This window comes from Tursiops truncatus, chromosome 3 (genome assembly GCF_011762595.2).
Source record: "Tursiops truncatus isolate mTurTru1 chromosome 3, mTurTru1.mat.Y, whole genome shotgun sequence".
NCBI lineage: Eukaryota > Metazoa > Chordata > Mammalia > Artiodactyla > Delphinidae > Tursiops > Tursiops truncatus.
In genome coordinates this window covers 125,803,842-125,829,631 of record NC_047036.1, presented here as the reverse complement: position 1 = coordinate 125,829,631, position 25,790 = coordinate 125,803,842, and the positions used below count along the sequence as shown (strand labels likewise).

General features: G+C 47.3%; 2 protein-coding genes and 1 pseudogene across 10 annotated transcripts in view; 2 read left to right on the top strand and 1 right to left on the bottom strand.

Annotated features, from left to right (window-relative positions):
* The window catches only part of HMGXB3 (HMG-box containing 3), a 145,921-nt gene that overhangs the window by 37,087 nt on the left and 83,044 nt on the right, over positions 1 to 25,790 (bottom strand). For 5 of the 9 annotated variants that reach the window (XM_073802678.1, XM_033853408.2, XM_033853409.2 and 2 more), the window contains one exon: positions 1 to 25,790. This exon is cut by the window's left edge and continues 2,705 nt beyond it. The exons of 1 other annotated variant lie outside the window; for it this stretch is intronic. In XM_073802678.1, coding sequence (XP_073658779.1) covers positions 25,530 to 25,790 — 261 coding nt within the window. In that variant the 3' untranslated portion in view covers positions 1 to 25,529. 3 more of the 9 variants (XM_073802680.1, XM_073802682.1, XR_012330906.1) reach the window with 3 other exon arrangements.
* Positions 6,628 to 13,693, top strand: LOC101319634 (large ribosomal subunit protein uL11 pseudogene; annotated as a pseudogene).
* Positions 19,881 to 25,790, top strand: part of CSF1R (colony stimulating factor 1 receptor) — a 30,266-nt gene continuing 24,356 nt past the window's right edge. Inside the window, exons 1-3 of the mRNA XM_033853415.2 lie at positions 19,881 to 20,012; positions 24,193 to 24,450; positions 24,885 to 25,169. Coding sequence (XP_033709306.1) covers positions 19,964 to 20,012; positions 24,193 to 24,450; positions 24,885 to 25,169 — 592 coding nt within the window. The 5' untranslated portion in view covers positions 19,881 to 19,963. The remainder of the gene's footprint in view (positions 20,013 to 24,192; positions 24,451 to 24,884; positions 25,170 to 25,790) is intronic.

Genomic DNA, 25,790 nt, shown 5'->3' with positions numbered 1-25,790 from the left:
GAAGGCTGTGAGGTTGTTCATTGGCATCCAGGAGAGATGAAGCTTGTTCCACTAATTCTCTCTGCTCTTAGCTCCAGGCTCTGCCAGAGCACAGGACTGTTGGAAAGTGGGAATCCTGACAGGTTCTGGGAAACGACAGGAGGCTATGCCACATCTTCTTTATCCATTCCTCTGTCGATGGACACGTAGATAGCTTCCGTGACTTGCTTGTTGTGAATAGTGCTGCTATGAACATTGGGACACATGTATCTTTTTGATTATTAGAAAGTAAAGACGAAATTAGTTTTTCCAGTTATATCCCCCTGGAGTGGGATTGCTGGATCATATGGTAGCTCTGTTTTTAGTTTTTTAGGGAACCTCCATACTGTTCTCCATAGTGGCTGCACCAAATTACACTCTAAAGTGGGTTTCTTGTACAAAGAAAATATTGGGTTTTGCTTTTTTATCCAGTATGACAATGTCCTTTAACTGGTGTAGAGCTGACCCGTGAACACTGTGGGTGTTCATCCACCTACTGCTTATCGTCATCCCTCTCTATCCAAGGTTCCTCCTCATCCGGGGGTCAACCAAGGCAAGGCCCTCAAATCTGTCTTCTTGGCAGCCAACCTCCCAATAAAGTTCTTGCTTTTCTCAAATGCCAGGCACATAGTGTTGGCTCTTATGCACGTTGGGTAGCGAGCCCTTACTCAGTAACAATTTTGGACTCCATGAAGGGACTCAGTCTTGTGACAGCCTGCCCGAGGCACTGTAGCCCCTGGCGGAGTGTGGGCCCTCACCACAGACCCTGACGGGCCACCCAGACCAAAATCATCTAGAGGGTCAGCTGTCGAGTTCCTGCTTCCCGGTAACGCTGTGGCCCTCCAGGCCCCTCAGTGCTCCTTTCACTTTTGAGAGAAGAAACAGCTCCAAAATCAGATGTCTTTGGGGGTGAGTAAGCTTGTTAAAATGCACCTGCTCCTATGTTGTTGAATAATGTCATCGGGATTGTGGGTTAGAGTCCCACCATAAGAGAGTCACTCTAAAAGGTTGCAGCCACTGAGGTACCAAAGGATCAATCAGGTTAGAATCCCAACCCTGAGTTAGAGCCCCATGCCTTTTTGTTTGCCTATGTCTGAGTGTTTCCTTTGTTAGGATTGGCTGATAGGAGTTGGTTCCCGGATGAGTATAGCAAAACTTTCTGGAACCAGGATTAATGGAGGGAGGGGGTGGTCCTCTGACCCAGGAGGTAAAAGCCATCACTCCCTGACTAGAGAGCTTGCCTTACAGAGCTGTCGGGAGTTTTCACCTGTGCCTAATATGATTACCTGGCGGTTGATAAAGATGTATATTTATTATTTTTTTTTTTGCGGTAGGCGGGCCTCTCACTGCCGTGGCCTCTCCCGTTGCGGAGCACAGGCTCCGGACGCGCAGGCTCAGCGGCCACGGCTCACAGGCCCAGCTGCTCCGCAGCACGTGGGATCTTCCCGGACTGGGGCACGAAACCACGTCCCATACATCGGCAGGCGGAACCCCAACCACTGCGTCACTAGGGAAGCTCAAAGATGTATATTCTTAATGAAACCAGCCCAGATTACCTTGTTAGGGCAAGAGGGTAAAGGGGAAATGAGGGAGCATGAAGCAGGTAAGTCTCCACCCCAGAAGAACGTCACCCGTCTCTGGGTTAAAGGAATTTCATACAATTGGACATTTTGGGTTTTCCTCACTGAGAGTTTTAACCCTCTTTTGCATGAGCCAAACTAGCAGGGAGTTAGCATTGAAATGCCTTTCAGTATGTGTGTGTGTGTGTGTGTGTGTGTGTGTGTGTGTGTGTGTGTGTGTCTGTTTGTGTGAAAGTTTGCCGGAGGAAGAAGCATTGGTGGTGATGCTAAAGGCCACATGCTATATGGAGGTCTTGGGTGGAATGTATTCTACCTGGAAATTTCCCAGGTGCTGAGCTGAGCTTCTCTTTGATTTCTGCTGGGGAGGTAAAATGTTTCGATCATCTACCTGGAAGATTAAACCCCAACATGCCCACAAAGAAGTCAGGGCTTGGGTATTTCAATCTGTATACTCCTGAATTCGTCTCTCAAATTCAGCTCTGAGTCTCAGACAGCCTCCTCACTTTGGTTTCTTCAAGGTGATCCTGTCACTGCCTCCACCTGCCTCGCCATGAGGTAAATTTATCCAGGCAGTGCGTGAGACAGACCCTGGCCTCTCCCAGGCCCCTCTGCAATAGGCACGCCTGCCCCCGCTCTAGGGGGGAAACTCTTAGGAACCTCTGACCACCGAGCCTCCAGTCTCGGAACTGCCAGGACAGATTTCTTGGCAGACAGGCAGCACGCGTGACGTTTAGGCTACAGTGCTTGGCAACCACCTTTAATGGAAACCTTTTCAGTGTTCCCTAAGGGAACCTTCAAATCCAAGCTTGTTGTCTTTGAGACCTTCCATTCTCCTTTGTGGCTTCTCCAGGGAATTCTTTTCTTTATTTTTAAGTGAATGTTATTTTTTGTTTGTTTGGTGGCGTTGGGTGTTGGTTGCTGCGGGCGGGCTCTTCTCTAGTTGCGGCGAGCAGGGCTACTCTTCCTTGTGGTGCGCAGGCTTGTTTTTTTTTCTATCAAAAATGTATTTTCTAATGTAGGATGAAGTACTGTAAAATACCCAGAAACAAGTCACGACGAAACAGAGGGCTATCAAAATTGGCCAAATCGGACTTCTCTGGTGGTCCAGTGGCCAAGACTTTGCCTTCCAATGCAGGGGGTGCAGATTTGATCCCTCGTTGGGCAGCTAAGATCCCACGTACCTGGCGCCGCCGCTCCTGGCTCCGCTGTGTGCGGGCTTTTATGGGCGGCTGAGGGAAGGCCATTTTCTAGAGATTTGCACTCCATAGACTGTTCTTAGCTCTTGGGTTTGAAACCTGGGATATTGACTAAGACTTTGACTTAAGGTTTGCTTGTTTTTGTGCTTTCTCCTCCCAGACATCCATTCTCAGGCGGGCCAACTAACCCCTCTGAACAGGCACTAAGATGGAGAGTGGTTGGCGGGGCAAGTGGCGCGTGTGCCCAGGTGCTGCCTATATAGGAATAAAGGGTGCTCGTAGCCACAGATTGGCAAGTCCTGGTGCTTTCCTTCATCTCCCGTGAACGCCCAGGTTTTCACGGTACAGCCAGCATTGCAGCATCACGCAGACCTGAGTCTCTGATAAGACTGCTGATTGGTGTGCGGCCCCAACCATAAAGGCTGGGAAGAAGCGGCAGGCATTTGGTGAAGGTAGTTGTTCCAGCCTCTTCTGGGGTTTTGCTGGCCAAGAAGTAAACTCTCTTGAGCACTGCAGCGGAGGAAACCCAGTCAGCCAGCTGCAGAGCCCAGCTTCACTAAGTGCTTGTTTTTCTTCGAGGAAGGACTCCTGGCTGTGCTACCGTCAGCTCTCTGCCGTGCACTGCGGTATCAACTTTCCTCAGATCAAGAGTAGCAGGTACGTCTGACCTCCACTGATTTTTCTAAGTTATTTTGCAAAGTAAGAATTTGTGGAAGAGATGTAAACTTATGGTTCAAGGGGGGACCCTCACTAAAACCTGTTCTCCCTGGCGGATTTTAAGGTGGATTCTTTTGTTTTGTTTTGTTTTTTGTTTCTTTTTTCCTGCGGTACGCGGGCCTCTCACTCTTGTAGCCGCTCCCGTTGCGGAGCACAGGCTCGGGACGCGCAGGCTCAGCGGCCATGGCTCACGGGCCCAGCCGCTCTGCAGCATGTGGGATCCTCCCGGACCGGGGCACGAACCCGTGTCCCCAGCAGGTGGACTCTCAACCACAGTGCCACCAGGGAAGCCCTAAGATGGATTCTTAACCACGGCGCCACCAGGGGAGCCCCACACAGCCTTTGTTGGAGGGCAGTTTAACAGGGCCTCACATTTTACTGGACCCACCCTTGGACCCAAAACTCCGGAATGGATCCCGCTCAGATGATGGCACACACGCACCATCATCTAGGTGCTCGGATGTGCACCGCAGCATTGTTTACAGTGGAGAAAAATCAAGTAACTGAAGTGTTCATACAGTAGAGGAATGGTGAAAACAATTATGGTACGTTTATGTCATGAATACAGTGTAGCTAGTTAACAACTGAGGTAAATCTCTATCGACATGGAAAGACTTCTAAGATGTGTGATTAAGTGCTTAACCCGAAGCCCCACAGTGCAGTAAATAGCATTTACTACTGCTTTTTCAAACCACACAGTATGTCTGAGTGGACGGATGAATGGACCCGTGGATGAGCCTATAGCTGTGTGGACAGAGGTCAGGAAGGGTGGAGCATATACATGATTCGTACCGGTGGCTGCTGCTGGGAAAGGGGCTGTGGTTGGGAGCAGGGTTTATGGGGGGGACTTGCATCCGCGGGGAGAATAGATCCCTCTGTATGTACGACTATCTTGCAGTAAGCACTGTGGGGCAACAGGGCTATAGCGTGCTGCTGGGAAGGGATTCCTGGCACTACTGCTCTCTGCCTGGGTTCTGTACCTGCCAGTGGCCAGCTAGCTGCTCTGCTAATGGCCTTTGCTGTTCATTTCTTTCTAAATGCCCTTTCTTTTTTCTTCCCTGCCTCTGCCTGGCAAAACCCAACCCTCCCCAGGCTTGGCATTTATCCCAGATCAATACATTACCAGTTAGCTTCCCTTCTATAGCATTCAAACAAATAAAACCCCACAAATCTACAATAATAATAATTATCACTAGAGTATGCATCATGCGGTGACAGCGAGAGATGGGGCTGAAGAGAGCAAAGGGTCTGGGTCACAGAGGGTCTAAATGGTGAGACTTGTATATTCTGATCATTTCCTGCTAACAGTGGGATCTCAAGAAGTGGGACACAGGGGCCTGGGGTTCAATCAGCTGTAATACCAAGTAGCAAACCTGCAGCAGGTTCATCACTTCTGTTCTCATCTTCTCAGTTACCATATTAGGTTGATCAAGCTGACACATCTCCTGGCAGCAAAGGCAGGAACTAGAACAACCCAGGGCCCCACAGGGCTAAGGTGCTGAGGACAAAGCTTGCTGTTCTGCTCTCTCAAGAATAGTCACCTAAACGTCCCTCCCCAAAAGAAGAGGCTGAGCTCTTCCTTCCAGGCTAGTGTGTTTTTAGAAAGTTAAGTTCTCCAGGTGTTGCCCATTTCAGATGGGTCAGGGACATGTTGGAAGTTGAGAGGCCCTTAGCCTCTTGCAAACAGGCTGGGAGAGTCTTAGGTCAGAGCCCAAAGGAGAAGGCTGTGAGGTTGTTCATTGGCATCCAGGAGAGATGAAGCTTGTTCCACTAATTCTCTCTGCTCTTAGCTCCAGGCTCTGCCACAATGCAGGACTGTTGGAAAGTGGGAATCCTGACAGGTTCTGGGAAACAACAGGAGGCTATGCCACATCTTCTTTATCCATTCCTCTGCTGATGGACACGTAGATAGCTTCCGTGACTTGCTTGTTGTGAATAGTGCTGCTGTGAACATTGGGACACATGTATCTTTTTGATTATTAGAAATAAAGATGAAATTAGAGTTTTTGGCTTTTCCAGTTATATGCCATGGAGTGAGATTGCTGGATCATATGATAGCTCTATTTTTAGTTTTTTAGGGAACCTCCATACTGTTTTCCATAGTGGCTGCACCAGTTTACATTCTAAAGTGGGTTTCTTGTAGAAAGCAAATATTGGGTTTTGCTTTTTTATCCAGTATGACAATGTCCTTTAACTGGTGTAGAGCTGACCCTTGAACACTGTGGGTGTTCATCCACCTATTGCTTATCGTCATCCGTCTGTATCCAAGGTTCCTCCTCATCCGGGGGTCAACCAAGGCAAGGCCCTCAAATCTGTCTCCTTGGCAGCCTACCTCATAATAACGCTCTTCCTTCTCTCAAATGCCAGGCACATAGTGTTGGCTCTTATGCACGTTGGGTAGCAAGCCCTTGCTCAGTAATAATTTTGGACTCATGAAGGGACTCAGTCTTGTGACAGCCTGCCTGAGGCACTGTAGCCCCTGGCGGAGTGTGGCCCTCACCACAGACCCTGAGTGGCCACCCAGACCAAAATCATCTAGAGGGTCAGCTGTCGAGTTCCTGCTTCCCGGTAACGCTGTGGCCCTCCAGGCCCCTCAGTGCTCCTTTCACTTTTGAGAGAAGAAACAGCTCCGAAATCAGATGTCTTTGGGGGTGAGTAACCTTGTTAAAATGCACCAGTGCCTGTATTGTTGAATAATGTCATCCGGATTGTGGGTTAGAGTCCCACCTTAAGAGAGACACTCTAAAAGGTTGCAGCCACTGAGGTACCAAAGGATCAATCAGGTTAGAATCCCAGTCCCTGGGTCAGAGTCCCATGCCTTTTGTTTGCCTATGTCTGAGTGTTTCCTTTGTTAGGATTCGTTAATAGGGGTTGGTCCTTGGATGACTATAGCAAAACTTTCTGGAACCAGGATTAATGGGGGGGTGTGCAGTCCTCTGACCCAGAAGGTAAAAACCATTGCTCCCTGACTAGAGAGCTTGCCTTACAGAGCTGTCGGGAGCTTTCACCTGTGCCTAATATAATTACCTGGCGGTATTGATAAAGGTGTGTATTCTTAATGAAACCAGCCCATATTACCTTGTTGGGGTGAGAGGGTAAAGGGGAAATGAGGGAGCATGAAGCAGGTAAGTCTCCACCCCAGAACGTAGCCCGTGTCTGGGTTAAAGGAATTTCATACAATTGGACATTTTGGGTTTTCCTCACTGAGAGTTTTAACCCTCTTTTGCATGAGCCAAACTAGCAGGGAGTTAGCATTGAAATACTTTTCAGTGTGTGTGTGTGTGTGTGTGTGTGTATGTATGTGTGTGTATGAAAGTTTGCCGGAGAAACAAGCATTGGTGGTGATGCTAAAGGCCACATGCTATATGGAGGTCTTGGGCGGAATGTATTCTACCTGGAAATTTCCCAGGCGCTGAGCTGAGCTTCTCTTTGTTTTCTGCTGGGGAGGTAAAATGTTTCGATCATCTACGTGGAAGGTTAAACCCCAACATGCCCACAAAGGAAGTCAGGGCTTGGGTATTTCAACCTGTATACTCCTGAATTCGTCTCTCAAATTCAGCTCTGAGTCTCAGACAGCCTCCTCACTTTGGTTTCTTCAAGGTGATCCTGTCATTTCCTCCACCTGCCTCCCCATAATGTATGTTTATCCAGGTGGTGCGTGAGACAGAGCCTGGCCTCTCCCAGGCCCCTCTGCAATAGGCACGCCTGCCCCCCGCTCTAGGGAGGAAACTCTTAGAAGCCTCTGACCACCGTGGCTGAAGCCTCGGAACTGCCAGGACAGATTTCTTGGCAGACAGGTAGCACGTGTGACGTTTAGGCTACAGTGCTTGGCAACCACCTTTAATGGAAACCTTTTCAGTGTTCCCTAAGGGAACCTCTACGTCCAAGCTGGCCATCTTTGACACTCTCCATTCGCCTTTGTTTATTCTCCAGGGAATTCTTTTTTTTAATTTTTAAGTGAATGGTATTTTTTTTTTTTTTTGGCTACGTTGGGTCTTGGTTGCTGTGCGTGGGCTTTTCTCTAGTTGTGGCGAGTGGGGCTACTCTTTCCTTGTGGTGCGTGGGCTTTTATGAGTGCCTGAGGGAAGGCCATTTTCTAGAGATTTGCAGTCCATACACTGTTCTCAGCTCTTGAGTTTGAAACCTGGGATATTGACTAAGACTTTGACTTAGGGGTTCCTTGTTTTCGTCCTCTCTCTCCCCAAACGTCCATTCTCGGGTGGGGGCAGCTAACCCCTCAGAAGGGACACTAAGGTGGGGCGTGGTTGGCAGGGCAAGTGGCCCGTGTGACTGGGTGCTGCCTACAAAGGAACAAAGGGTGCTCGTAGCCACAGATTGGCAAGTCCTGGTGCTTTCCTTCATCTCCCATGAACGCCCAGGTTTTCCAGGTGCAGCCAGCATTGCAGCATCTCACAGACCTGAGTCTCTGATAAGACTGCTGATTGGTGTGAGGCCCCAACCATAAAGGCTGGGAAGAAGCAGCAGGTGATAGGGAAGATGCAAGCAATGTTTAACAAAGACCTAGAAGAATTAACAGACACCTAGAAGAATTAAAGAACAAACAGAGATGAACAATACAATAACTGAAATGAAAAGTACACTGGAAGGAATCAATAGCAGAATAACTGAGGCAGAAGAACAGATAAGTGACCTAGAAGACAGAATGCTGGAATTCACAGCTATGGAACAGATTAAAGAGAAAAGAATTGAAGACAGTCTGAGAGACCTCTGGGAAAACATTAAATGCAACAACATTCGCATTATAGGGGTCCCAGTAAGAGAAGAGAGAGAGAAAGGATCTGAGAAAATATTTGAAGAGATTATAGTCCAAAACTTCCCTAACATGGGAAAGAAAATGGCCACCCAAGTCCGGGAAGCATAGAGAGTCCCAGGCAGAATAAACCCAAGGAGAAACATGCTGAGACACATAGTAATCAGTGACAAAAATTAAAGACAAAGAAATATTATTGAAAGCAATAAGGGAAAAATGACAAATAACATACAGGGGAACTCCCATAAGGTTAACAGTTGATTTCTCTGCAGAAACTCCACAAGCCAGAAGGGAGTGGCATGATATATTTCAAGTGATGAAAGGGAAGAACCTACAACCAAGATTGCTCTACCGGGTAAGGATCTCATTCAGATTCGATGGAGAAATCAAAAGCTTTACAGACAAGGAAAAGCTAAGAGAATTCAGCACCACCAAACCAGCTCTACAACAAATGCTAAAGGAACTTCTCTAAGTGGGAAACACGAGAAGAAAAGGATCTACAAAAACAAACCCATAACAATTAATAAAATGGTAATAGGAACATACATGTTAATAATTACCTTAAATGTGAATGGATTAAATGCTCCAACCAAAAGACAGGCTCACTGAATGGATACAAAACAAGACCAATGTATATGCTGTCTATAAGAGACTCACTTCAGACCTAGGGACATATTCAGACTGAAAGTGAGGGGATGGAAAAAGATATTCCATGCAAATGGAAATCAAAAGAAAGCTGGAGGGCTTCCCTGGTGGCACAGTGGTTGGGAGTCCTCCTGCCGATGCAGGGGACGTGGGTTCGTGCCCCGGTTCAGGAGGTTCCCGCATGCCATGGAGCGGCTGGGCCCGTGAGCCATGGCTGCTGGGCCTGCGTGTCCGGAGCCTGTGCTCCGCGGTGGGAGAGGCCACAGCAGTGAGAGGCCCATGTACCACAAAAAAAAAAAAAAAAAAAAAAGCTGGAGTAGCAATACTCATATCAGATAAAATAGGAATATTAAAATAAAGAATATTACAAGAGACAGGAAGGACACTACATAATGATCAAGGGATCAATCCAAGAAGAAGATATAACAATTATAGATATATATGCACCCAACATAGGGGCACCTAAGTACATAAGGCAACTGCTAATAGCTGATGATAAAGAGGAAATTGACAGTAGCACAATAATAGTGGGAGACTTTAACACCTCACACCACTGGACAGATCATCTAGATAGAAAATTAATAAGGAAACAGAAGCTTTAAATGACACAATAGACCAGATAGATTTAATTAATATTTATAGGTCATTCCATCCAATAACAGCAGATTACACTTTCTTCTCAAGTGCACGTGGAACATTCTCCAGGATAGATGGCATCTTGGGTCACAAATCAAGCCTCGGTAAATTTAAGAAAATTGAAATATCAAGCAACTTTTCTGACCACAATGCTATGAGATTAGAAATCAGTTACAGGGGAAAAAACGAAAAACACAGACACATGGAGGCTAAACAATACGTTACTAAATAACCAAGAGATCACTGGAGAAATCAAAGAGGAAATCAAAAAATAGCTAGAGACAAATTACAATGAAAACACGATGATCCAAAACCTATGGGAGTTGTGACTGGTTAGGTCAGTTGGTTAGAGCATGGTGCTAAGAATGCCAAGGTCGCGGGTTCGATCCCCGTATGGGCTATGGGTGCTTTTACTCCTTACCACCCAAGGTGGTTACACGTCTCTAGCTGAGACTTGGAAGGCACAGGTTACTTAAAGAAAAAAAAAATCAACATGTCAAAACCTATGGGATGCATCAAAAGCTGTTCTAAGAGGGAAGTTTATAGCAATACAATCCTAACTCAAGAAACAAAAATCTCAAATCAACAATCTAAACTTACACTTAAAGGAACTACAGAAAGAAGAACAAACAAAACCCAAAGTTAGTAGAAGGAAAGAAATCATAAAGATCAGAGCAGAAATAAATGAAATAGAAACAAAGAAAAGAATAACAAAGATCAATAAAACTAAAAGCTGGTTCTTTGAGAAGATAAACAAAATTGATAAACCTTTAGCCAGACTCATGAAGGAAAACAGGGAGAGGACTCAAATCAATAAAATCAGAAGTGAAAAAGGAGAAGGTACAATGGACATTGCAGAAATACCAACCATCCTAAGAGACTACTACAAGCAACCCTATGCCGATCAAATGGTCAACCTGGAAGAAATGGACAAATTCTTAGAAAGGTATAAAGTTCCAAGACTGAACCTGGAAGAAACAGAAAATATGAACAGACCAATCACAAGAAATGAAATTGAAACTGATTAAAATTCTTCCAAGGAACAAAAGTCCAGGACCAGATGGCTTCACAGGTGAATTCTATCAAACATTTAGAGAAGAGCTAACACCCATCGTTCTCAAACTCTTCCAAAATGTAGCAGAGGGAGGAACACTCCCAAACTCATTCTACGAGGCCACCATCACCCTGATATCAAAACCAGACAAAGATACTACAAAAAAAGAAAATTACAGACCAATATTACTGATGAATATAGATGCAAAAATCCTCAAAACACTAGCAAACAGAATCCAACAACACATTAAAAGGATCATACACCCATGATCAAATGGGGTTTATCCCAGAGATGCAAGGATTCTTCAATATATGCAAACCAATCAATGTGATACACCATATTAACAAACTGAAGAATAAAAACCATGTGATCGGGCTTCCCTGGTGGCACAGTGGTTGAGAGTCTGCCTGTTGATGCAGGGGACACGGGATCGTGCCCTGGTCCGGGAAGATCCCACATGCCGCGGAGCGGCTGGGCCCGCCCGTGAACCATGGCCGCTGAGCCTGCGCGTCCGGAGCCTGTGCTCCACAACGGGAGAGGCCACAGCAGTGAGAGGCCCGTGTACTGCCAAAAAAAAAAAAAAAATCAAAAGATGGGCAGAAGACCTAAAGAGACATTTCTCCAAAGAAGACATACAGATGGCTAAGAAGCACATGAAAAGCTGTTCAACATCACTAATTACTAGAGAAATGCAAATCAAAACTACAATGAGGTGTCACCGCACAGCAGGTACAATGGGCATCATCAGAAAATCTACAAACAACAAATGCTGGAGAGGGTGTGGAGAAAAGGGAACCCTCCTGCACTGTTGGTAGGAATGTAACTTGATACAGCCATTATGGAGAACAGTATGGAGGTTCCTCCAAAATCTAAAAATAGAATTACCATATGACCCAGCAATCCCACTACTGGGCATATACCCAGAGAAAACCATAATTCAAAAAGACATGCACGGGCTTCCCTGGTGGCGCAGTGGTTGAGAGTCCGCCTGCCGATGCAGGGGACGTGGGTTCGTGCCCCGGTCCGGGAAGATCCCACATGCCGCAGAGCGGCTGGGCCTGTGAGCCATGGCCGCTGAGCCTGTGCGTCCGGAGCCTGTGCTCCGCAACAGGAGAGGCCACAACAGTGAGAGGCCCGTGTACCGCAAAAAAAAAAAAAAAAAAAAAAGACATGCACTCCAATGTTCATTGTAGCACTATTTACAATAGCCAGGTCATGGAAGAAACCTAAATGCCCATCAACAGACGAATGGATAAAGAAGATGTGGTACATATATACAATGGGATATTACTCAGCCACAAAAAGGAACGAAATTGGGTCATTTGCAGAGACGTGGATGGATCTAGAGACTGTCATACAGAGTGAAGTAAGTAAGAAAGAGAAAAACAAATATCACATATTAACATATACATGTGGAACCTATGAAAATGGTACAGATGAACTGGTTTGCAGGGCAGAAATAGACACAGATGTGGAGAACAAATGTATGGACACCAAGGGGTGAAAGTGTGTGTGGGGGGGATGAATTGGGAGATTGGGATTGACATGTATACACTAATATGTGTAAAATAGATAACTAATAAGAACCTGCTGTATAAAAAATAAAATTTAAAAAACAAAACACAGCTCTCTGTATATGCCTGAATGCCCTGTTCCCTTGTTGGGAGATCTACAAACAGAATTAAATGACTTTCTCACCAGAAAAAGTAGGCCTTAGAGAACTCCCAGATCAAGCGTACGCCCTGCAAACTGTGCAGGAGACAAGCCTCAACCAGAAGGTCCTGAACAAATTCTGCAAAAGGTTAAGAGTGGATGTTTGGGCTTATGGGAGGCAGGAAGTGCTAAGAGGGCTGACCCAGTAGTGGTAAAATTCTGTCTAGCTGCCAAGACTCCAAATGTAAAGCAATACCCTTTAAAGAGGCATGTGAGGGAAGATACAAAGTCTCTGATAACCACCTTTCTTAAGCGCCGATTAAACTGACCTTGTCAGATACAAAAAAACTGGTACTGGAAATTATTGTTTTGTACGGGATTTGCGAGTCACTAACCAAGTTGTAGATATGTACATCTGGTAATACCAAATTCTTACACTTTGCGTACAACTTTATTTGGAGACTTTTGCTGGTTTACAGTTCTGGACTTAAAAGCTGCCTCTTACTGCATATCCCTAAGTCCTGAGTCCCAGGAACTGTTTGCCTTTGAATGGGACAATCCAGAGATAATATATAACAACTGTAGTGTTGGATGGTACTCCCACAGGATTTAAGAATGCCTCCACCATCTTCAGGGAAGTCTTATCCAAGGACTTAAGTGATCTCCCATTAAATGAGGGAGTCTTACTGTGATATACTAATTACTAATAAAAATAAGGGAGCCTCAGACCAAAATAAAATACTCACTTTAAAGTTGCTGGCAGACCGGGGATATAAAGCCTCCAAGGGAAAATTGCAAATCTCTCAACCAAGTGTAAAATACCTAGGATTTGAGTTATCAGAAAGACGGAGACCTTCGGCTTGGAGGGGACCAAAGTGCAACTTATTCAGTCCTCCTGAATCCAGGTTCATCTGACCCCAGCTGCCTCCACCCTGCCGCCTAAGTTGGACCCCAACGATACCAAAGTTGTATACCCGAGGTGTGTCAGTGGGGAAATTTGTGCCACATCTGCCCTGGCCCCCGAGATCTGACCCTGGGTCTATCTGCAAAAAAAGGTTGGTGAGGACATCGCCAAGGCAACTGGTGATGGGAAGGGTCTGAGGAGTACAGTGAAACACCATTCAGAACAGACAGACCCAGATGGATGTGGTACCTTCTGCTTCTGCCCTGATCATCAAAGCCCTAAGGGAACCACCAAGAGATAGAAAAAAGCAGAAAAACATTAAGCACAGTGGAAACATCACTTTTGATTGTCAACATTGCCTGATAGATGCATCATCAATCTTTAGCTAGAGAACTCTCTGGAACCATTAAAGATATCCGGGGGACTGCCCAGTCTGTGGGCTGCCATGTTGATGGCTGCCACCTTCACGACATCATAGATGACATCAACAGTGATGTGGTGGAATGCCCAGCTAGTTAAGAACTGCAAGGAGAAATAATTTAATAATGGGATATTTGATAACCATTAAAAAAAAAAAATTTACTACTGGACCATTAGCTAGGGTGACTGTACCCACCATCAGAAGGCAATGGCGAGGATTCTCAGGAATGGCTAGGTTTTGTCCTATTTGGATCCCTAACTGTGGTCTCATGGCCAATTCCTATGTTAGGTTCTCAAAGGAAATGACAGCCATTAAGCTGGACTGTGGAATGCCAAATGGAGTTCTATCCCATACAAATAATCAACAAAGTCTATTCTAGCAGATTTGACTGATCAGCCTTTAGAAAATTGGGATATGGAAATGTTCATGGACAGGAGCAGCTTCATGGACCAGGGACTCCGAAAGGCTGGGCATTTAATAGTAACTCATCAGGAAGTCCTAGAAGCAGAAGCCCTCCTCCAGGAATGCCTGCCCACAAGGCAGAGCTCAAAGCCCTCACGAGAGCCCTGCACCTTGGAGCAAAGAAAAAGGTAACCATTTATACCAGTTCTATGCTTTCTCTGTTATACATGAACTTGGGGCCATATGGAAAGAGAGAGGTGTACTATTTCAGGAAGGAAAGAAATTAAACATGCAGGGGAGATACTGGCCTTATGAGATTCTGTTATAATGCCAGAAGAAGTAGCCAAAGTATATTGCCCAGGCCACCGAAAGACATAGTTACATAGCTAAAGAAAGTAATTTGGGGCTTTCCTGGTGGCGCAATGGTTAAGAGTCCGCCTGCTAAGGCAGGCGACACAGGTTCGAGCCCTGGTCTGGGAAGATCCCACATGCCGCACAGCAACTAAGCCCATGCGCCACGGCTTGTATCTGCACTCTAGAGCCCGCCAGCCACAACTACTGAAGCCCAGGCACCTAGAGCCCATGCTCTGCCATAAGAGAAGCCACTGCAATGAGAAGCCCGCGCACCACAACAAAGTAACCCCCGCTCGCCGCAGCTAGAGAAAGCCCGCACGCACCAATGAAGACCCAATGCAGCCAAAAATAAATACTTACTTAAAAAAAAAAAAAAGTAATTTGGCTGATAAGGCCACAAAACAGGTGGCCCGAACCAAAAGCCCAGATCCCAAGGCCCTAGCACTCATTCTGAGTGTGGACCTATCCCTTTTAAGCCTTGGTATTTGGAAATGGATCTAGAGAGTACAGACGAATGGGGATTTCATGTCGACCCTTGACACTTAGATGGTGATCAGTACCAAACAACCAAAGAAGGCTGGATTGATAGTGAACAGAGACTAGTGCTTATACCTGAGCATTTAATGGAAAGGAAACCATTATGGGAGGGACTCAGCGTATCATTGGTTACAAAAGCCTGTTGATCCACAAATGCAAAGGACTATCTAAAAGGTAATATAAAATTGCCTGATCTGTGCCAGAAACGATCCGTAAGCTGGGCCACACCCAGCAATAAATGGGGTGCAAACCCAAGGGACAAAACCAGGAGATGACTGGTAAATACTGTTATGCCAAGAGCCATGGGACATAATAGACACTTGCTGGTGTTTGTGGACACCTTCACAGGATGGGTCACAGCTTTTCCAGGCTGGATAGAGAAGGCTTCCAAGAAAACAGTGGCCTTACTAAAAGCGTTTTTCCCTCATTTTGGTTGTCTCTTTCAATTCAAAGTGACAACAGAGGAGCTTTCATAGCCACGGTAACTCAAGAGTGTCTGGGCCCCTCAGAACACAATGGAAGTTACATGCTTCATGGAGACCTCAGTCTGTGGGAAATACTGAAAAGATGAATCGTACTTACAAAAAGACAATCGCCAAAATGTCAAGAAACCAACTTAACTTGGGAAAAGGTCTCACCAGTTGCCCTGCTTAGGCTAAGAGTAGCCCTAGAAGCCCGGTCCAGCTGAGCCCTATGAAATGTTATATGGAGACCCTTCCTTAAGACTAAGTGTTATTAGTCTTGAAAGTGATCATATTGTAAAATAATTAGATACTATAAAACGTGTACAGTTTCTACGTGTTACTGTATCTGCTATACATAAAACGCTTCTAGGTGATGAATGTTTCCCACAGATATTGCCCTGCTCTGCATAAGCTGGGGGATTGGGTCGGTCCTCCTCAAGACTTGGAAAAATCAACACCCTGAGAACAACTGCAACCTAAGTGCAATGGAGCCTGCAACGTTCTTCTGGTTACACATTCTTATCTTGTATTTTTAAAAAGGCCTCCCACACTCACATGATGATTGCCCAAGACTTAAGAGTTCAAGGTGGGACTTGCAAATATTTTCAATTTCATTCCTCTTATAAAAATCCACGCTCCTAATCAGCAGAAAACAGCTAGAGCAGCCCTCCCCCTATTTCCCTCAAGGCTGAGGAATGTACCAGAAAAAAGGGGGGAATTGAAACAGCACCAAATTAAACTGGTTTGTGTCCTTAAATAGGTGGTTGATCAAACCTATTTAAGGAGCTGTTTTGCAGACAGAGATGGGAACACACGCCTACAGGGTAACCCTGAAACCAATAATAATTAGTCTGTGGAACTCAAAGAATAGAAAGGTTGCCACCAGAGTCCTTTACAAAGTGCTAAATCCTTCGGAAAATCTGGCTTCCAGCAGCACATGTAGCTTCTATGGACTGATTCAAGACTAGCCAATCACCTTCCAAGCTTGAAATTTCCCCAACCCCTTAAATTTTCCCCAATCCTGGAAAGGAGAGAGAGGTTTGAGAGCCTTGCCTCCTGTCTCCTTACCAGTTGACTGTGCAATAAAACTCTTTGTTTCTCAGAAGCCAGTGCCACAGTATTGGTTTCTATTCATGTCTGGCACTGAGCCTTTGCTCGGTTACACCTAGGAGTGGAATTGCTGGGTCACATGGTAATTCTGTGTAACTTTTTGAAGAACTATCAAATTCATTACCACAGCAGCTGCTCCACTTTAAACTCTCACGAGTTGTACAAGGGTTGCAGTTTTTCCACATCCTTTCCAACGCTTGTTATTTTCTGACTTTTTAAAAAAAATTATGGCCAACCTTGTAGGTGTGAGGTAGTTCACACTGTAGTTTTGATTTGCATTTGCCTAATGACTAATGATATTGAGCATCTTTTCATGTTCTTGTTGGTCATTTGTATATCTTCTTTAGAGAAATATCTATTCAACTTTTTTGCTCACTTTTAAATTGAATTGTTGCCTTTGTTGAATTATAGGAGATAACTCTAGAACATATGGGTATATTCTAGATACTTAACACTTGTCTATATGGTTTGCAAATACTTTTTGCCATGTTGTCTTTTTATTCTCTTGTTGGTATTCTTTGCACCAAAATGTTTAATTTTGATGAAGTACAATTTATTTTTTTCTTTGGTGGTTTGTGCTTTTGGTGACATAGCTATGAAACCATTTTCAAGTCCAGGTCATGAATATCTACCCCCATGCATTCTTCTAAGAGTTTTATACTTTTAGTCTTTGTATTTAGGTCTTTGATCCATTTTGAGTTAATTTTTGTATATGGTATGAAATAAGGGTTCGACTTCATTCTTTTGTATGTGGATATGCAGTTCTCTTCACACCATTTGCTGAAAAGACTGTTTTCTTCCTGTTGAAAGGTCTTGGCACCCTTGTTGAAAATCAATTGACCGTTGATGTGAAGGTTTATTTCTGAACTATCAAGTTTATTCTAAGAATAAATCTCTGTATCTGTTCTTAGTCCAATAACACACTGTTTTCATTTCTTTAGCCTTGTAGTAAGTTGTGAAATTCAGAAGTGGGACTCCAACTTGGTTTTTTTCCAAGATTGATTTGGCTATTTGGAATCTTTTGAAATTCCATGTGAATTTGAGAATCAGCTTTTCCATTTCTGCAGTTAAGTCCATTGGGATTTTGAAAGGGACAGTATTGAATCTATTGATCATTTTGGGGAGTATTGTCATCTTAACAACATTAAATCTTCCAATCTATGAATAAAAGTCTTTCCATTTATTTAGTCTTCTTTCAGCAGTGTGTTGTGGTTTTCAGTATTTATGTCTTGCATCTCTTTGGTTATACTGGTTCCCAAGTATTTTACTCATTTTGATGCTATTTATTTAAAAAAAAATCAGTTTTTAAATTTCTTTTTTGGGTTGTTCACTGCTGGCATAGAGAAATACATGTGAGTTCTGTGTGTTGATCTTGTATCCCGTAACTTTGCTGAATACATTTCTTAGCTCTAATAGATTTTTGAGGGGTTTTGTAGATTCTTTAGGATTTTTCTGAATATAGGATTCTGTCATTTGTGAATAGAGATAGTTTTACTTCTTGCTTTTAATCTGGATGCCTTTTATTTCTTTTTCTTCATGATTGCTCTGACTAGAACCTCCAGTACGATGTTGAATAGAAGTGGTGAGAGCCACTGTCCTTGCCTTGTTCCTGATCTAAAGTTGGGGAGGGGGGCAGGGTGGGCCGGGAGCTTTCAGTCTTTTATCATTGAGTTAGCTGTGAATTTTTTATATATGCCCTTAATCATGTTGAGGATGTTTGTTTTAATTCCTACTCTTTTGGGTGTTTTATCATGAAAGCATGTGAGATTTTGTCAAAGACTTTATGCATCAATTGAGTTAATCACGTGAGATTCTATTCTTGTTCTGTTGATGTGGTGTATTAGATTGATTTTCATGTGTTGAACATCTTTGCATTTCTGGGATAAATACCACTTGGTCATGGTGTATGATCATGTTAATATGCTGTAAGGTTTGGTTTGCTAGTATTTTGCTGAGTACGTTTGCATCTATGTTCTTAAGGGATACTGGTCTCTAGTTTTCTTGTGATGTCCTTGTCTGTTGTTGGTATCAAGGTAATGCTGGCCTCATAGAATGAATTGAGAGGTGTTCCCTCATCTTCTCTTTTCTGAATGAGTTTGAGCAGGATTGGGGTTAATTCCTTAAATGTTTGGTACAACTCACCAGCGAAACTGTCTGGTCCTGGGCTTTTCTTTCTTGGGAGGTTTCTGATGATTGATTCCATCTCTTTGCAAGTTAAAGGTCTGGTCAGAGTTTCAATTTCATCCTGACTCAGTTTTGGTTGGTATTCATGATTACTAAAGGTTCAAAACACTTTGCTAAAACACAAATGTATTTACAATGTTTATATATCTAAGTAGATGGAAAGAATGATCATCTTCCTGGATCAGTGTTATATGGGTTTTTTCTCTTTTTTTTATTTTTTAGTTTCAAGAAGTAACTTTATAACCATGTGAATCGAAATAAGAAGGAAAATACTAAGAGAATCAACTAAAAGGGGTAAACACAATTGCCTCCAGGAAAGGAGGGGGCAGAGAATCTAATCTTGTTAAGAAAAACAGGGCTTCCCTGGTGGCGCAGTGGTTGAGAGTCCGCCTGCCGATGCAGGGGACGCGGGTTCGTGCCCCGGTCCGGGAAGATCCCACATGCCTCGGAGAGGCTGGGCCCGTGAGCCATGGCCGCTGAGCCTGCGCGTCTGGAGCCTGTGCTCTGCAACGGGAGAGGCCACAACAGTGAGAGGCCCGCGTACCACAAAAAAAAAAAAGAAAAGAAAAGAAAAGAAATACAGCAGCACAATTAGGCTCTTTGTAAAAAATAAACTTAATTAATCCACAAAAAGAAAGTTCTTCAGCCAGGCTGCCTGGATTCAAATTCCACCTCTACCATTTGGTATATGACCTTGGGCAAGTTTACAGTGTTTGATCTCCATGAACCTCAGTTTCCCATCTGTGAAATGGGAATGATAACAGTACCTACTCTATAAAATTTTTGTGGGAACCAAAGGAGACAGTGGAACGTAAAGGGCTTGGCTAGTGAGTGTCCTGTGAATGGAAGCTTCTTGATGCTGTTTATTATCAGGCTTGTCCAGACCAACCTAACTTCTCTTTCAGCTGAGCAAGAGCCACCTGGTCACTCTGGAGACCCCCATTTGTGCAGTTGACTGCCTGTCTGACACTGGGCATGTTTCTTCTCCCAGAGCCCCTCAGAGGTGGCTTCAGAAGGGCCTCAAACTTAGCCAGTCCTGCCCCAGACTCTAACCCCTCCCCCTGGGGGTCATGGCTCTGTTTTTTAGTTTTTTCTTTTAAACAAAGATTTCCAAACTCTGTGGTTGCCTTGCCTAGCTAAAAGGGGAAGAGGGGGATCAGCCCAAGAAGGAGGAAGAAGAAAACAAGACAGACAGCCAGTGCAGTGGAGAGGAGCTCATGTCCAGTCGTCCTGGTCCCTGCAGAGCCAGTGTCCAGGAATCTAGCTCCCTGCCCACCCCCAAGCCCTGCGTCGGCCTGCCGCCTTCCCCCTGAGGCCATGGGCCCAGGGACTCTGCTGATCCTGTTGGTGGCCACAGCTTGGCACGGTAAGAGCACACCTGGAGCCTTGGGGGATTGTGGGGGGTGAAGGGGATGTGACAGAGAGGGCTCCTGTGGAAGGACTCTCTAAACCCCTGCCCCTCGCTGGGTGTCCCCACTTCGTGCTTCCATCTCCCAAGCCCTGGGCTGTAGGTATGTGGGTGTCTGCTTTGGAGAGGCAGTGGGGGGAAAAGAGGGTATGGATGGGGTGGAACTAGCCTGGCCAAGGCTGTGGATCCATCCCAGCTCAGATGTTGACTGTCCGTGTGTCCTGAACACGTCCCTGATGCTCTCAGGGCTCTTCAGTGTCCACTAAATAGTCAATAGCAAGCTGTTGGGGGCGGTGGTGGACTAGACTAAATGGTTTTCAGACTTCACCGTGCATCCAAATTCCCCAGGGATCTTGTTACGGTGCAGATTCTGACTCAGTAGGTCTCAGATGTGACTTGAGATTCTGCACCACTAACAAGCTCCTAGGAGATGCCAAGGCCCCTGGTCCAGACCTACACTGGGTAGGGAGGCCCCAGAGAACCCCTGATGGCTCTGCTGGTTCTGCCAGCCTGTGACTCACTAGGCAGACTAGGCAGGATCTGACTGGGAGAGGCCTGAGAGGCAATGATCCTTCCTTGGGCGTCTTGGGCAAGGGGTTAGAAGGAGACATAAGAGGCTAGCATCCGGGCTGCCCTGGTGGCGCAGTGGTTGAGAGTCTGCCTGCCGATGCAGGGGGTACGGGTTTGTGCCCCAGTCTGGGGGGATCCCACATGCCGCAGAGCGGCTGGGCCCGTGAGCCATGGCTGCTGAGCCTGCGTGTCCAGAGCCTGTGCTCCACAACGGGAGAGGCCACAGCAGTGAGAGGCCCGTGTACCGCGAAAAGAAAAAAAGAAAAGAGTCTAGCCTTTCTGGCCCAGGGCTCAGAAGAGGTAAATTTGGGAGGAGAGAGTACAGGGCAAGAGGCTTTTCCGGGGGAAGGACAGCAAGGGTCTCCTGGGCTAGAGCTCTCCCAAACACAGGCTGCTGGGGCTCAGGATGGAGAGCTGTGGGGCAGACCCAACCTCACTCCATCCCTCTGGCAGCAGCAGTGACGCAGGATCTGCATCTAGGAGGGTGCCTCACTGGAGGTGAGGGGCTGGGTGCTTGGCTTGTATCTACAGCTGGCCCAACAAACACATTAAATTTTATTGCTTATTTGGAGGGAGCTCAGGGAAGGATGGGGGCTGTGGGTGGGGTGGGAAGGCAGCCCTCAGCTCTGGCCTCCCCACCATCCTGGGGCTGCAGGACCCTGGGGAGTAGGTGCGTCTGGTCCCTGATGAGGAGATGGCCCACTGAAGGTCTTTTTCTGGCCCAGTCCGTCCCACTGGGCTTGCATGTCCGTTCTCTTTTGTTGAGATGTAATTTACACATAGTAGAAAGCACAAATTCTTAAGTGTACATTCGATGAGATGTGACAAGTGTACACACTTGTGTCCCCACCAACTCAGTTAAGCTAGAGACTATTCCCCTCACCCTAAAAAGCTCCGCGGGTTTCATTTCACTGCTTTGTCCTGTCCTCCTGCCCAGAACCTGCCTGTGGGGGACTGTTGGAAGGTGGAGGGGCTATCCAGCATCTAGCCTCAAAGGAAAGAAGAGATGGGGACAGCAGGGTGGAAACCTAAGCTTTCAGCCCAGTAGACCGGTGGTGAGTGGCGGGGGGCAGGGGGCTGCTGTGAGAAAGTTGGGGGACAGGATCAGAGCGCGCTAGCGACCGGGAGAGGCGCGCCAAGAGCCTGGGCTGAGGAGGGAGCTCTGCCCCAGGCCTTGGTCTGTGCTGCGTGTGTGTGTTTTGGGGGAGAGGAGCGGAAGTTGGGGCACATCCTGGGAGCTGATGATGGAGAGGGGTCTCCCAGACAAGTGGGAGGGGGTGGGGAGGTTTGGGGAGATGAGACGGTGGGGTGAAGGGGCAGAAGGGGTCCAGCCCCAGCCCAGGGAGGACGGCCCTACCAGGAGCAGGCTTTTTCTTCCTGTCAGCCAAGCCAGCAGTGGGGAGCTGGGGCGGAAGTTGAGGGTGTCAGCCCTGTCCTGCGTGAATATTTGAGATGACAGGATGAAACAAGAGAGATGCCTCTCTGACTACATTTCCAGGAGGCCGAGGCCAGAGCTAGAGGACAGAGCAGGGGAGGGGAAGGGAGTAGGCACTTGTGAGACCAGGCGGGGGCAGAAGCGGAATACAGAATCACAGAATCTGAGACCAGGGGAGGTTACAGGCATAGGCTGTGATCTTTAAAAGTTAAAGACTTCAGCTATCAGAGTGTCAGGACCAGAGGGAAGGCTAGAAGTGTAGCAGTTGAAGCCAGTAACCCAGGGCAGGAGAGTTGATGAGCCAGAGGCAGCATATCACCTCACTGAATCCTCCTAAGACCTCTCAGTGGTGGGAATTGGGATTCTTCTCATTGGATGGAAGAGTAGCCTGAGGGTCAGAGGTTAAGCAACCTACGCAGCTAGCAGGGGAAAACCAAGTTTTAGACCCAGGTTGGTGTGACCCCACGATCCAAGCTCTTTCCTACGATACAACCCTGCCTGGGGCCCTGCACGGCTGCAGCAGTAATAGGCCAGCACCCACTCGGTTGGGACTTGCCAACAGCCTGCCAGAAATGATGTTTGTCCCCATCCCTGGTGTTCAGCAGCACAGGAGTGCTGGCTACAACCCTCAGGTGTTGGCTTTGGTAGTATTCACTCAATCCTTTATGCCGATCAGAAGCTCGGGCAGAGGGGCTGCGCACCTCTGATGGGTACAAAATGAAAACATAAGCCATCCTGATATCATTTGACAGAGAGGATCTTTCCAGTTCTGGCGTCTATGGTGAGGGCGGGGTGGTGGGGCAGTGGATGGAAAGACCTATTTAAGGAACTTTCGTGCAGGACGACGTAGAGTCCCTGAATTTAACTGGTGCCCTCAGGGCTAGCATGTCCGTGGCCCCATCGCTGGGACAGAAGGTTTAGACTCACTAGGGGTACCTAGTGGGTCAGTGGCAGAGCCAGGACCCACAGCCTGAGATATGCCAATGCCCAGCAGGTGGTACCCCCTGTCCTGGGGGCGAGGGGTTCTCTCCCCGTGGCCGGGAAGCAGAAGTGAGAGCATCTCTGGGAGAAGGGCTGCAGGCTGAGCGGAAACTGGGTCTGGGCCGGGCGCCAGCAATGTGCTTCCGCCTGCACAGGCTGGAGGGCGCCTGGCAGCCCCTCCAAGGCCTTGAATCAGCTCTCACTTCCCTCCACTGCCCCTATTTTAGGCCCTGGAAAAATGCTGACGCTGCAGAGGCGATGGGCCTTCTTCCCGGAGGGCCTGAGATGAGTTTCAAGTTCTCTTTTCTCCTTCAAGAAAATTTTCCTTAAAAGAGATTGTCTCCCTAGTAAACGCAGCAGTGCTGGGATGTCAGGGTGGGTTGCTGGGCGTGGACTAGGTAATAAACATAAGGGCTAACCTTACTGAGTATTTATATTTGGTGACAGGTGATGTTCTAAAGGCTTTCCATGCGTTTAAATCTCCTGGTATCTATCCCAATAAATGGGTACAATTATGGTCCCCATTTTATAAGTGAGGAAACTGAGACACAGAGCCTCTGAACCATCTTACTGTGTTCTAGACCAGACGTCCAATGATGGGAGTGGGCACGACAGAAGACTTCTGAACCTGTCTAACTCTGCTGGGCTAAGATCCTACACTGCTTTTCTTCTTCCCCGTGTAAATTAACTCAGAGGACTCTGCCATGAACATTCCATTCATTTGTTTCTTCCTTTGCTTGTCTGAAGCCCCTTCTTTGAGCTGGGTGCTGGGCTTAGCAGCAGGGATGCAGCCCACTTTGTACATGGGGCTGAAGGAGTCCACTCCTGGGGAGAATGATGCAGTCATTGCCAGTGAGACTGAGGCCAGAAGCTGGGGGAGCCCCCATGGGACAGCGGCTGGGTTGGAGGCCGAGAAATCTCCCATTACCCTTCCATCAGAGACATCAGTCCATCACAGCAGCTTTGGGCTGGGGGCCTGAGCAAGTGACCAGAGAGGGGCAGGAACTTGTTCAAGGTGATCCTGCAAGTCACAGCTGAACCCCAGAACCAGCATCACCCCTGCCAGGGCAGCACCCATCTCAGAGGCAGGGTGTGGCCAAGGCGATGTCACCTCAGGCCTCAATTCTGTTTGCCACCCCCCCCCGTCACCAGGTCAGGGGGTCCCGGTGATAGAGCCCAGTGGTCCTGAGCTGGTCGTGGAGCCAGGCACAGCCGTGACCTTGAGATGTGTGAGCAACGGCAGCGTGGAATGGGACGGCCCCATTTCCACCTACTGGACTCTGGACGCTGACGCCCCCAGCAGCATCCTCACCACGAACAATGCCACCTTCCTAAACACGGGAACCTACCGCTGCACTGAGCGTGGAGACCCCCTGGGGGGCAGCGCCACCATCCATCTCTATGTCAAAGGTGAGGACTGTGAGCCCGCTCCCAAGAGGACTAGCCAAGCAGGTCCCACCACGAATGCACAGGAGGGCTGGGCCCTAATGTTAACAATCACAATAAGCCAGCTGCACATTTGCTGAGTACCTGCCACGAACAAGGACCTGTGGCAGTGCTTCTAATTTAACGTTGTCCTCACAACAATGCTGTGAGGTGGTTCTGTGATTCTGCCCGTTTTCCAAAGGCTCAGAGAGGTTGAGTCATTTGCCTAAGGTCACACAGCATTAAATAGTGGGGCTGGACCTGGCTTCAGAGCCCCAAGCATCAGCTGAGCTTCCCTGGTATAGTGTGACCTCAGGCAAATGATCAGCATCTCTGAGCTTCCCTGTCACCAATGTCCAGGGAACTCTTGGCCTGGTGGAGGGAAGGCAGTTGTAACCCTGTATCCCCACGTTCCCCAGACCCTGTTCGGCCCTGGAGGGTCCTGGTCGAGGAAGTGACGGTGATGGAGGGTCAGGACGCGCTGCTGCCCTGCCTGCTCACGGACCCAGCACTGGGGGCAGGCGTCTCGCTGGTGCGGGTGCGTGGCCGACCTGTCTTGCGCCAAACCAACTACTCCTTCTTGCCCTCGCACGGCTTCATCATCCACAAGGCCAAGTTCATCGAAAGCCAGGACTATGAGTGCAGTGCTCGGGTGGACGGCAGGATGGTGAAGTCCCTCAGCATCCGGCTTAAAGTTCAGAAAGGTGTGTGGGCCGGGAGGGACAGAGAGCTGACGCCTGGCCTGAGGGGAGGTAATGGGGGAGGGGGGGCAGGGGGGGCTTTGTTTCATCTCTTCCTCCCAATCGCGACAGTGATCTATGGGGCATCTACTGGGGCAAGACGGTAAGGTGTCGGGCACAGAAAGGCAGGGCATACATAAGCCAATAACTCACCGGGCAAGGTGGTCTCAGATCGTGAGACAAGCTGTGAAAATCATTGAGCAGGGAGATGGAATAGAGTGTGTGGGAGTTGGGGGGTGGCTCATGGAGAGAGTGACATTTTATTTGAGCTGAAATGTGAATTACGAGAAGGTGGAAACAGCAGAGGAAACAGCAGGTACATAGTCATGAGCTGGGAACAGGCTTCGAATGTTCCAGGAACGGAAGGAGGGCCCGAAGCTCTTCCACACTCTCAGACGTGGATTTCCCACTCAGTGCCGGTCTGGTGCTGGGTGCTGGGCACAGGAAGGGGGGTAGTGAGCCAGGCGATGGGACATCATGGTGGCAGGTGCGTGGGACACCTCTCTCTGGGGGGCAAAAATGCTGGTGAAGTCTCACTCCTATTGCCCCTTGTCTCTGCTGGGCTGGTGGACGGGATTCTGGTTT